Raw genomic sequence first — 11,715 nt, forward strand, 5'->3', positions numbered from 1 at the left:
TGACGGCGCAAGGTTCGAGCCGAAAGCTATTGCTTGTTTATATTTACCTCTTTGCAAGTCGGTTCCATCACGTGTCACACTGTTGTGCTGTTCTGCTTTAAGTGTTTTGGTTAATTTCTCGTAATTTGTGTGAAAAATGCTTCAAATAAAATGTTAATTGAAACTACCGTTAACATGAGGTTATCTACATGCCACATTTCCTTGAGTTTTGAAAACCAGGTGACATTTAGCCTCTATTTTAACATTCTTAAAACTCGTACGCTGCTCCCAACTTGGTCCAAGTCCTCGTTTTTGTTGCTCCCAGCCTGCACCAAACTGTAGTTTTTTCTCTGCTCCCAAGATTGCTCCAAAGCTGCTTTGCCCAGCTCCAACCCTGTATTTGTTTTGGGAGGAAGGAAATGTAAAATATAAAGATTTTTTTTTTATTATTATTTTAGCAATGTTTCTTTTTTTTTTTTTGCTTTTCTGAAGTTGGAAAGGCGACGTCGAAAGCGTAGTGCATTGTTTACCAGAGGTGGATTTCATGTCGGCATTTTGAGGTGGCATACACTTATCGGTTTTACTGTTCACCGGCTAAATTCGTTCGATGCAAAGCAGAAGTTCTTTCTGTTGCATCCTTGAAAAGAAAACTCCCGGAAGCCTCGGAGGAGCAGCCAACATTTTGCTACTTCAGGGCCTAAAGAAGCCGAACCCCTTCTCGAAACGTTGCTGCTGGCTTCCGGGAGGTTTCTTTTACATCGGGAGTTCTCAAGTGCGGAACTCCAATCTCTCTCGATTGATAGTGAGGAGACCCTTTGTGTCTCGGCACTGTTCCAATGAAGCGGCGCACAAGCCCACGGACCTTGTAAACAATAATGCACACATACCAGGGAGTGTTCGTCTCGTCCGTATTTGTGCAAGAATGGAAGGCTCAGGCCTGCTGAAATGGTGCTTAAATTAGGCTGTGGAAACCATGGCTGTGGAACCCATGGCTGTGGAACCCCTGCATTCCTAGGAACTATGTTCGGGAGCCTACATTTTAAGTTCTCCCTCCAACCTGCCTCGGCACGACTTGGAGCGTTGTTTGAGCTCTTCCCCGTCGTAACGCCCGCTTGTTCCCCAGGGATGGGGGGCGGTGGCCGCCACATGCCGGACGGGAGCCGCAAGACGGCGCTGGGCGACCTGGGCTCCGGCCACGCCTTCGACAACGGCTGCACGTGCCACGACAGCTGCGATGGCATTGTCAGCGACCTCCGGGGATTCAGCAGGAAAGAGTGCCACTGCCAGGTGGGGCTCTCCTTATCTCCCGTGTCCTCCACGCCAGTGCGGCGCCCGGGGTGGGGATACCCGCCGTCTCGGGTCGACCTTTCGGTCACTCTGGTTGACGCCGAATCAGGTCGGTGTTCCGCAGGAACATCCGGAAGTGCGGCTGTTCTGCGTGCAAACGTCCACCCGCTGCAAAGCAGCAGGACCCAGTATGGCCTTGCCGCTTCAGACTGACCTCCTAGTCTCAGTTGCGTGTCTCCACACTAAAAGCGGTGCTGGCATTTAAACTCCCTACTTCTGTGATAATATGGTGCGTCTACCCATTTGTTGCAGCACGTCGCGGTTCATACTGCATATTCCTTGCCGCGATATCCCGAGACAACCTGTCCCCTTTGTCAGTCCAGTATTAATGCAGGATGTGTTTAGAGCAGTTTTCTATGTGCACATCGGCATGAACGGGTGACACGCTGGTACTGTTACGGATGTTAAGGTTACCTATGATGTTTATATTGACAGTTCAATCCCGAGCAGTGCTCGAACCTGGGTCGATGCGGTGGCAGTCGAATACTACACCGAATGATCTGGTCTAGAAGAGTAAATTATGTTATTCAAATACAAGCGTACAGGTGAAAATGGAAAATTTAAAAAAAAGTAAAAAATGAGATGTTTACAAATCTCTGCAATCCGAAATTAGAGTGTAGCTGTTGAGAAGGAGCAGGGGAGGGTACAGAGGGGAGGGTTTGCCTCTCCTCCTCTCCCCACCTCCTCCTCTTCCTCCATAGCCTCCCCTCCTCCCCTTCCTCCCACAGTTTCCCGCTAAATTTAGCTGAAAAATTGACCATACGTGACCTCCACACCAATTCAGTTTCCCCGGTAAATTTAGCGGAAAAAATTACATTACATGTCTTGGTGTCATGTCATCTACGAACAAATTCAGTCGCTAAACTTAGCGGGAAAATTGACATCACAGGATCTCAACAACAGTTCAGTTCCCCGCTAAATTTAGTGGGGAATTGAATTTATGTTGAGATCAAGTGACGTCCATTTTCCCGCTAAATTTAGCACGGTTATGCCGACACCGCGAAGCACGGGAACGGGTGCCTAAGAGCTGTGCTCAAAATTATATAATAAAAATAATACAAAAAATTTTGCACACACCACCTATGTTATGGGGTTTGTGCAGGACACACTCTGTGCTCCCTGGTCTTTGTCGGCATGGTCGGGCCTGTTTAACTTTTTCTGTTCTTGAAAGACAGCTAAGCGATAATCAGCTCCTTAAAGTCTCATTAGCTGGGTTCAGGCTATTTGCAGTAAGAGGTTTAGACACAAATACCGACTGTTCCTTCGATAAATTGAATGATGGCTGGATCCGCTCCTTTTTTTAAAGCAGTCTGGAAATTCTGCCTAAAAACAGATTTGGCACGAGACTTCTTCTTATCGATAAATATGCTCCTTTGTGGATAATGACAGGGGTGGCTTTATTCAGTTAGTACTCAAGAAATTATGTGATACCAAACCGTATTATGTCGCAGCAAGTTCAGGACCATATGAACTATCCGTGCAAGAAAGTAATTATACACGAGAAGCGATGGCCTTTGTGTTCAGACAGCAAATCCAAGGGTGCCTGCCATCACCTCTTTATTGAGGTTTCCAGGAATTTCTGTTGAGCCAGGTTAGTTGGGAGAGCATGGTAAATTAAAGGGAGGACAAAAGAATAAAAGTCAAGATATTTTTGTGCTCAATTTTAACGGCACAGCCAGCGAGCGGCCTTCCAAGTGTACCACGTCCTGACCATCCGCTTTTTTCATCGTTCCTTGCAGGCTCCTCGTCTGACCTCCCAGAACCAGTTCATAAAAGTGCTCATCTCCCTGGGCCTTAGGCTACAAGCCGTGCCTACAAAAGAGCTCAAAAGTGAGGCACTTGCTGTTGTACCTCGTTTTACGAAAGTGTGGACTGCTCACGCAGGACAGACATTCTGGGCATTCAAAAGCAGAGCTCACGGGACCTGATGAACCATATTTCGTCAACAACTGTTAATTAGCTAAAGAAATCTCCGACTGGATGGGAACGGCAGGGCGTCTCTTTCTTGTGCACAGCCTCCTGCGTGCGCTCGTTGCCTATTGTCGTGCTTTGGGCGCACGCTGGTGGGATGCCAGAGCATTGTTGAAAGTATGACGCTGTCCCTGGTGTTCTAACCCTATTGGCGAATAGAGTAATACTTAACCCTCATGCTAGAGCACTGAGGGCAACAGTAATCCTTCGTTACCCAACTCTGCGTGCCATGAACGACGACTTAGTTGCGGGCTTCACATTTTTTAGAGATGCTCTCGTAGTACTCTTCTTTTCTGTGGCTTAATTTGAGGTTGGTGAGCTGGATATGGGGACACGTCGAGCTTGTGAGGCCGGCTTGAGGATCGGTTATGGCTTATGCCGTAACGCTCTAATGCTTTCACCCATGGCGGCATGCAGCCCAGCGGCTTCAGGCAGAGCTGTCGATGGTGAACCTGAACCTTCCGGCGCGGGTGTGGCTGCCCCTCCACTCGGACAGCTTCCCCCACCTGGTTGTCAGGGTGCCGCCCCAGGCAGCCGTGGTGCTCAACTCCAAGGACAAGGTGGGTCTCCGCAACCAGAAGCATTTGATTGCGGCGTTTCCTTGTCCTGCTTTTGAACCTGCGCCTTCGAGAGACTGACCGGTCGTTTATGCGCGTGGTCGCTTGCTCAAGCGCATTTGCTGGTAGTTGACGAAGATAAAATATTTCAATGGTAAGTTGTCTTTCGCCGGAAGGATGTTCCGAACCTTAGAACCTGCACTTTTTATTTTCCTAACGAAGCAACTAATTAAGGGGGGGCACTGGCTAGAGGTCGAACTTCTTAACTACTCTAGTGATCGGAGTGAAATTTGCAGGGGAGATTTAGCTTCACATGTAGGTGTACTGTGCAAACTTTCAGCTCTCTAGGGCAAATTAAATACCTGCATAAGATGATCTGTCACTCTTTATTAAGAAATCTATGATATGCAAATGAAGCTACTAAGCACTGTTTTGACTGCTTGAATGTAAAGTGGGGAATATGGGACCTCGGGCTATCTAGTTTTAATAACTTAAGGGGGGATACGGCCACGAAATTCCATTTTTTTCCGAAAAAATGCATTTTCAAAAAATATTATATTTGGGTTCACTATGTTCGGAAGCATAGTTTCAGAAAGTTTTATTTATAAATGCGCAGTATTTATTTCGCAAAAAATTATTTTCGGCAAGCTCGCGGCCGCGCGCGGCGACCCGCCGAGCAAGCAGACGGCGAAGTTCGGCATTTTCAAATTAGGCCTACTCCGCGCTCGTTCGACGCAGCCGAGATATCTTACCCTCGTTGGAAGCAACGTTTCTTCTAGTTTCTGCCCATAGAAGCTTGCTACGTTTGAGGCTATCTGTGTCCCGGGAGAACCCCGTACATACAAGCAGAAAAAACGTGGGAACTATGATACCAGCAATCCCATTGGTTGTGACCCGAAACAGGGCTCACGATTGGCCGCCTGCGTGCGCTATCGGCAGCTTCTTTCGCTTCTGATCGTATCGCTTCTGATCGTATCGCCAGTTTGCCGCTGTTTAGATTCGTTTTCCCTCTTTGTTCCCGGTAGTTTTTCTGCCGAGAAATGCCTGCTTCCAAAGTTAGCACTCGCAGTAGCTTTGGCCGGCGTTCTCAACGGCGGAAACAAAGGGCCGGCGGAGACGGGGACCCGTCTCCGCCGGCACCATCGTCGCCGTCTCCGCCACCGTCGTCACGATCTCCAAGCTCAACTGGTGCTTGGCGGACATCGGAGCCTACAGCTTCATCTCCGAATCGGATGTGCTCACCACGTTCGAGAGGAAGCTCAGCCTGCGCGATTTCGACGCGGGGATTACGGACGACCCGGAGCTGACAGACGCTCCCGTTGAAAAGCCCCTGAACGGCTCCTCAATGTGTCCGCCATGCAGACTCTTGTTGCGATTTTACTCTGCCTCAAGTGCCACGGAAAACTACTGAGCTTGCAAGAAGTTGACATCAACGTTTAGTTTGTTGTTAGCTGCTCGACTTGCGGAGACATCGTCGCGACACCGCACTCACCATCAATCGGCAAGTTTCGAGAGAACAAACTCGCGGTACGTCTAGGCGTCGTTGGAAGAGACTGTGGCATCAGTTTCACAAAGCTCACGAATCTCTTCGGGGGCCTCAAAGCAACTGCCCTCCTCATGCTCATGTAGTTGAAGGTGCCACCAATGACTCGGGTAAATTTCGAGTTTCTGGCACCGTCCGAAAATAAAAAAAAAACAAGTTGAAACTTCAAACGCATTTTTCTCAGTTTCACTTTTTGGCAGGAATTCTTGTTTTAGGAAAGCTATCATTTGACATTCTGAATACAGAGGGACATCATTCAAGGTTTTCTGTGACTGAAATTTTCTGGGGAACAAGATAGATTACTTCACAGTTCAAAAAATCTACTCCTTCATGAAAAAAAAAAAAATTTTTTTTGAAACAAAAAATTTACATTTTTTTTTTTAATTTTGGGATGTTCTTATTTTTGTTATAATTGAATATTTTGCAATTTATTTTTTTATCTAGGTTGCACTGTGGGTATTGTTCTTCACATTAAAGCAAAAAGTTTGCCACCAGCTAATTTTATTTTTCTACGATGGACTTCCTAATGAAGTGTCTTTTTTCTGAAGTGCGAGAACCGTAGCATGCTGTAAAGTTGACCAATAATGCTAAAACTTCGCAGATTATCCTTCCTCATAGTGCTGAAATAACCCTCAAAATTTGAACCAAATTGGGTGAAGGGTTCAAAAGTTGACCCTCCCAGGCCATATCCCCCCTTAAATGTAAATATTTCAGGAAGAGTTATTACCTCAAAATGAGATGTATATCTGTGCTATGTCAATTTTTGAAAACTTAGTTTTTTATCCCTGAGGACTTCAACTTAAAACAAAGTAGATAGCCCAAATCCCCAGTAAATTTCAGTTCAGAAACATGTTGATTGTGGTATCAGAACACTTTCACGTTCGAACAAAAGATTCCTTCATATGAAATTTGCAGCAAAAAGTGGAACTGAGAAAAATGCATTCAAACATTGAACTCTTTTACTTTGTTACTGCCTCACCATGTGTTGAAAATATTTTATATCAACGTAAATATCTGGCATACGGTTATCAAATTTGGTGTAAGGGTGTATAATTAGTTTCTAAAACTGAAAACGTCATAATCAAAAAATGAATTTAAAAAAAAAAATTAAAATTTAGGCCCATGTTTCCCCTTAACTCTTTCAACGCTGAACACAAGCTTGGTTCAAACGACGTGCAAAGCTAGTTGAGACTGGTACAAAGAACTCGAAAAAGAACTTCCCGCAGGCATCATTTGCACTTGATGTTTCGTTTAGAGACCCTGTCAGTCTCCAAAAAAGAAGTCCCTGCTTCAATAGCGGAAGTCGACTGCATGGAAAGCTTGCAATTGACTTCGCGCTGCACGCTTAGCACTGCACGCTTTGCACTGCACGCTTTGCACTGCACGCTTTGCACTGCACGCTTTGCACTGCACACTTTGCACTGCACGCTTTGCACTGCACGCTTTGCACTGCATGCTCTGTTGAGGCTACATTCCAGACTCTGACAACGAATGTGCCAAGAGCTGGTCCTCCAAATGCCACGCATTTAAAATTAACATTTCTTTTCTCTCCCTCCACGTTTTGGGGCTGTTTTACGAGACCCGCTCCGCTCCCGCAGGCCCCGTACCTGATCTATGTGGAGGTGGTGGCAGTGGAAGACATCCAGACGTCCCCCGTGCCGGCCAAGATCCTAAATCCCCTGCGGCTGACGAGGTCCGAGGAGAACCTGCCGGACTACTTTGGGGTGCAGCCAGTCTTCTCCATGTGCGGCATGGACGACGACGCAGAGTGCTGGACCCAGGAGGACGACGAGATCTCCGCGCAGGTGCGCCGTGCTTTGTTTTTCCAGTGTCGGGTTTGTCGGGAGCAGCACAGATTCGGAAGTTGGTCAGTGGGGAATTGACGTTTACTTCCGGCGAAAGAGAGAGTGCAAATGTTTGATTGTCCCAAGTGCGGCACACTTTGACCACACCTTTCCGAGCATGTCTTCGACGTCTTGGGTTCGGAGTGGCCTTAGGGTTGGTTGGAGAGCTTCAGGTGGGGAGGGCCTACTCCACCCGAGGCTATTGGGGCGTGACTGGGGAGGGATGGGAGCGAGTAAGGTGGAGATGGAGAGTTCTAAACATGGCTTGCACTGACGTAACGTGGCATGCTTTTGGCTGCTATGGAAGAGGGAAGCTGCCTTTGTAGGACTTTTGAATGAAGGGGTAATGTTCTACAATCTTCTGGGAGGAGAATAGCGACGTCTGTGCAACTCTGGGAGACGGGAAAGAGTGTCCTGGCAAGAGAGGAGCTCCTTCCCCTCTTCTCTGGTGGCCATTGGTGCGCTCTTTGGATGAGGTCACGTGCGAGCCATGTATAGCGGGACGCGGCGGATGAGGGTTATCATTGAGACGAATGCTGCTGAGTGTGGTGCACCATGGTGTCGGTGTCATCTCCTGGATGCTAAGAAATGGTCGTTCTTGCTAGTAGCAGACGTCGAGAAAGTGAGGTAGTGGCTGCTCAGTCTATCGTGTAGTATGTGCGAGAGGATGCTGTATGTACAGAATATTACTCTTGTGTGTTAGTATTCGTGTTGTGTGGACTTTTTATTTCACATGCATATAGTCTTTCTGTTAGTGCAAACAAGTACTGATATCCTAATTTTCGCATCTGCATTTTGCCTTCAGATTTAGAACTTGGGGGTTATATTTATGAAGAAATGTGGATTAGAAAGCGAACATTGCACTCGCAGAAATGCGATTTTTATGTTTGTCTTTTTCGGAAGTCTCAAACTTCCTTTCTTGGCGAGCTCGCTTTTTTTTTTCTATGCCTCGAAGAGCACGGGGTTGTTGGCGGCTCTAGAACGGGCTTTTGCGTGACCAGCGTGTGCGAAACAAATAGGGTTTGTTGTATAGCTTCATGCGTCGAATGCTACGCAGGATGACGTGTCCCGCTCGTTTTTAAGGCACGAACAGTGTTGTGTTTTCCGCGGGGGGACAAGCGCCTTTGCCATCGCGGTTCGACATTCACAGTGTCCGCAAAGCTTGGCGATGGCTTCATTTTCAGTTTCTGCGGAATCAGAAAGCGCAGGAGCGGGACACTCTGTCGGTGCTGTCCCTGGACAGCGGAACGAGCGCAGACAGCAAGGAGCCCCTCTTTGTCGTCGCCAGTGACGTGCGACGCCGCCTCTCGGAGAACTCGCACGTGCCCAAGACGACCGTCAAGGTGGGGAGTGGCGTCTGTCCTCAATGAGTGTCGACCGTTAGTGTAGCGAGCTTGGTCGGTCGAGCTGTAATCTTAAACCGGCCGTCCGCAGAAGAATTAGGTTATTAGGACGGCTTAAAGTATTATTTAAATTTATTGATTTAATCTGTGCTCTTTACAACGAGACAACATGCAAGACTATTTTGCAGCAGAGTAGCAGATTTGCTGGAAGAAAAAAAAAAAAAACTGTCAAACAAAAACCAGAGGATCTGTGTTGCACTTTCATACCTGCCAACCCTTCCAAATTTTCGTAAAATGTATGAATTGGAACTGATTTTACGATTTTACGAATCTTGCTTCAAATTTTACGAAAAAAAAATTATATTTAAACATTTCTTTTTTACTTTTTCTTTTTTTTTTGTGAAATTGTTGGTGGCAGTACCTTGCACCGCCACAAGAGGCGATAGGTACCATCCACGGCAGCATCGTCGTTTTTACTATCCATCTATCTGGTGCCCACAAATCTAAAACCAATCCAAAGCCCAAAGCCTTTGTTTGTGTGTTCAGCGGCGCACGTTGGTTCGGCGTGTTCACAGTGTTCAAACGTGGTTAGGCCCCTCTGTTTTGGCCAGTTTTGAGACGAGCAGTGCGGCATCTGTGTGTGTTTGTTGCACGTGTAATCGTAGCATTTCCCCGGTCGCGGTAGCTTCGCGGCGTAATGGCGAACTCCAAACCTCAAAAGGTGTTCCTAAAGTCCTATACATAATGACAAATAGCCCAACTTTCTACTTTATTACACTTTATTCCTAAAGTCCTACACTTCGTGCCGTCCAAAAAAAGCAGAGAAGTTTAGATTCTGTAGCACTTGCACGTGTTATGTAAGTGTTTTGCACAGTGGCAAGGCCGACATTAAACTGCACATCGCTTCGTGTACCCCTCCCCACCCCCCCCCCCCCTCCCCTTCCCCCGCCGCGGCCGCGGGAGTTTTTTCGAATTTGAAAGTCCACAGGTTGGCAAGTATGCACTTTGTCGCAGTTGCATAGTTCTGGAGAGTCGCTCCCCATGTCCGTGTGCTCAGTTTCCTTAAATCCACACATTTTTGGTATTTCTGTGGTTGTAAAACGTTTTGTCATAAATTTGGTTGCTTTGACTGATGCTCATATCCCACAATTTCGAAAGCATTTCTTGCGCTGTGGGGCTGTTGCACATGACGATGGAACAAAGAACAGCCGTGAACACCTTTTCTCAATTAACCAGAAAAAAGCCAGATTTCTAGGTTGCAGTTATTTTTTTTGTGTATAGTTGGGCCCTCATATATAATACATTTCATTAAAAAATCTCTTAAGCGTAAATATCCTGCTTATGCCCTTTGAACACTGCTAGTCACTTGCTGCCTTCTGCAGATGTTGCCAGTGGCTAAATGATTGGGCTAAAAGTGTTTCTGTTTTTTTAGCTTTTGCTCTCAATGTCCCTATTTTTGCATCATTTTGCACCACATAAAACCTTCACCCACCTGGGAGGCTCAGTACCACTGTGTGCGTAACAGTGCCTTTTCATGCCCCGTTTTCAGCGCGATCCCGATGACCCTTCTGCGGCAGCTCTGAAGGAGCCCTGGGAAGAGAAGGTGCAGCGCATCCGAGAAGCGTCCCCTTACAGCCACCTGCCTGGCTGGCAGCTGAGAGCAGCCATTGTCAAGTGTGGGGACGACCTTAGGCAGGAGCTCATGGCATACCAGCTGCTCAAACTGCTACAGGTACGTACAAACGACTCGTTCGTTGTCACTTTCGCATCCGTCGGGACACTTGCTCCTTTTGTGACTCGCATTGTTTGCGACACCTGTTTTGACCCCCTCATCTCCCGCCAGACGTTTATTGTAACATCAACCTTCCGTGTGACACATGCGTCGTGATACAAGGACACTTACACACACTTGCGACTCTCGTATTGCTTTGAGACTTGCATTTGACAAGGGGCTAGACTTCATCTCGGTTCATAAGAAAATATTGGGGCTTACTTGTAGCATCAAATAAAGCGACTTCTTTCCCCGACCGCCTCTTTTTTATCCTATGTCGCGGTGTTCTAGCATGTAAAACCCACTTTTGCAATGGACCTTCTTCAAGTAGCTGCGGGGTTTTCTGCGAACCGCTGACAAAGGGCAGCCCAACGCCTTCAGTCAGAACACTTTGGCATCGTGCCGTCGTAACGGTTTTCATTGCTTTTCATGCCTGATGCTACCGATGCTCAAAACATAATCGTCAAAAAAGACAAAATACGCTCAAAAATAGGTGCCGACTTGATCGGTCGTGCAGGATGGTGCCAGTTAGAAGCAACGCCAGGGGCACGCACGTGCAGAGTCCAACTGTAAAAAGGTGCATTGATCTACAAAGATTTGATTCACACGGTCCACGCCATGAACGGCTTCCTGTGGTCGGCTTGTGCGCTATGACCACGCAACGACATGTCTCTGGACCTTTGTTCTAAATTACTGTGCTCTGACATGAGAGACTAATTTTTTAAATTGATTGGTTCGTGCGGCCCACGACTTAAACCGGCTTTTGGTGGGCAGCAGGCATGCTACAGCCATGCGACATGTTTTTCTGGTCGTCTTTCTAGAACATCTGGCAGCAGGAGCGAGTGAATCTGTGGCTGCGCCCGTACCGCATCCTGGTGACCTCTGCGGACAGCGGCCTGGTGGAGCCGATCCTCAACACCATGTCCCTGCACCAGGTGAAGAAGCACTCCCAGCTGTCCCTGCTCGAGTACTTCATTCAGGAGTTTGGGGCCCCCACCAGCGAGGGCTTCTTGAGTGCCCAGCGCAGCTTCGTTGAGAGCTGCGCCGCCTACTGCCTTGTCTCCTACCTCATCCAGGTCAAGGACAGGTGAGGTCGACCTCCCCTCCTCCTCGCTTGAGTCTTCTTTGCGGAACCACTTGCTGCAGCATCAAGCCCGATAACCGATCTTTGTCTAAAACCGCTTGCTGCGATGACGAGACAAACTCTGCGTCTGCTCTGTTTCAGGCACAATGGGAACATCCTGCTGGATGGGGAGGGGCACATCATCCACATCGACTTTGGGTTCATCCTGTCGTCATCGCCCAAGAACCTCGGCTTCGAGAGCTCCCCGTTCAAGCTCACCCAGGAGTTTGTGGACGT

The 11,715-nt window shown here is 47.6% G+C and overlaps 1 protein-coding gene across 5 annotated transcripts in view; it reads left to right on the forward strand.

The window, feature by feature from the left end:
- LOC8035929 (phosphatidylinositol 4-kinase beta) overlaps positions 1-11,715 on the forward strand; it is a 32,241-nt gene that overhangs the window by 15,701 nt on the left and 4,825 nt on the right. For 3 of the 5 annotated variants that reach the window (XM_029985938.4, XM_029985941.4, XM_029985939.4), the window contains 8 exons: positions 1,103-1,266; positions 3,066-3,156; positions 3,715-3,857; positions 6,996-7,202; positions 8,426-8,584; positions 10,134-10,316; positions 11,177-11,442; positions 11,581-11,713. In XM_029985938.4, the coding sequence (XP_029841798.3) occupies positions 1,103-1,266; positions 3,066-3,156; positions 3,715-3,857; positions 6,996-7,202; positions 8,426-8,584; positions 10,134-10,316; positions 11,177-11,442; positions 11,581-11,713 (1,346 nt within the window). The remainder of the gene's footprint in view (positions 1-1,102; positions 1,267-3,065; positions 3,157-3,714; positions 3,858-6,995; positions 7,203-8,425; positions 8,585-10,133; positions 10,317-11,176; positions 11,443-11,580; positions 11,714-11,715) is intronic. The other 2 variants (XM_029985940.4, XM_040499343.2) reach the window with 1 other exon arrangement.

The sequence above is a fragment of the Ixodes scapularis genome, unplaced genomic scaffold (genome assembly GCF_016920785.2).
Source record: "Ixodes scapularis isolate PalLabHiFi unplaced genomic scaffold, ASM1692078v2 PGA_scaffold2__306_contigs__length_199485367, whole genome shotgun sequence".
NCBI lineage: Eukaryota > Metazoa > Arthropoda > Arachnida > Ixodida > Ixodidae > Ixodes > Ixodes scapularis.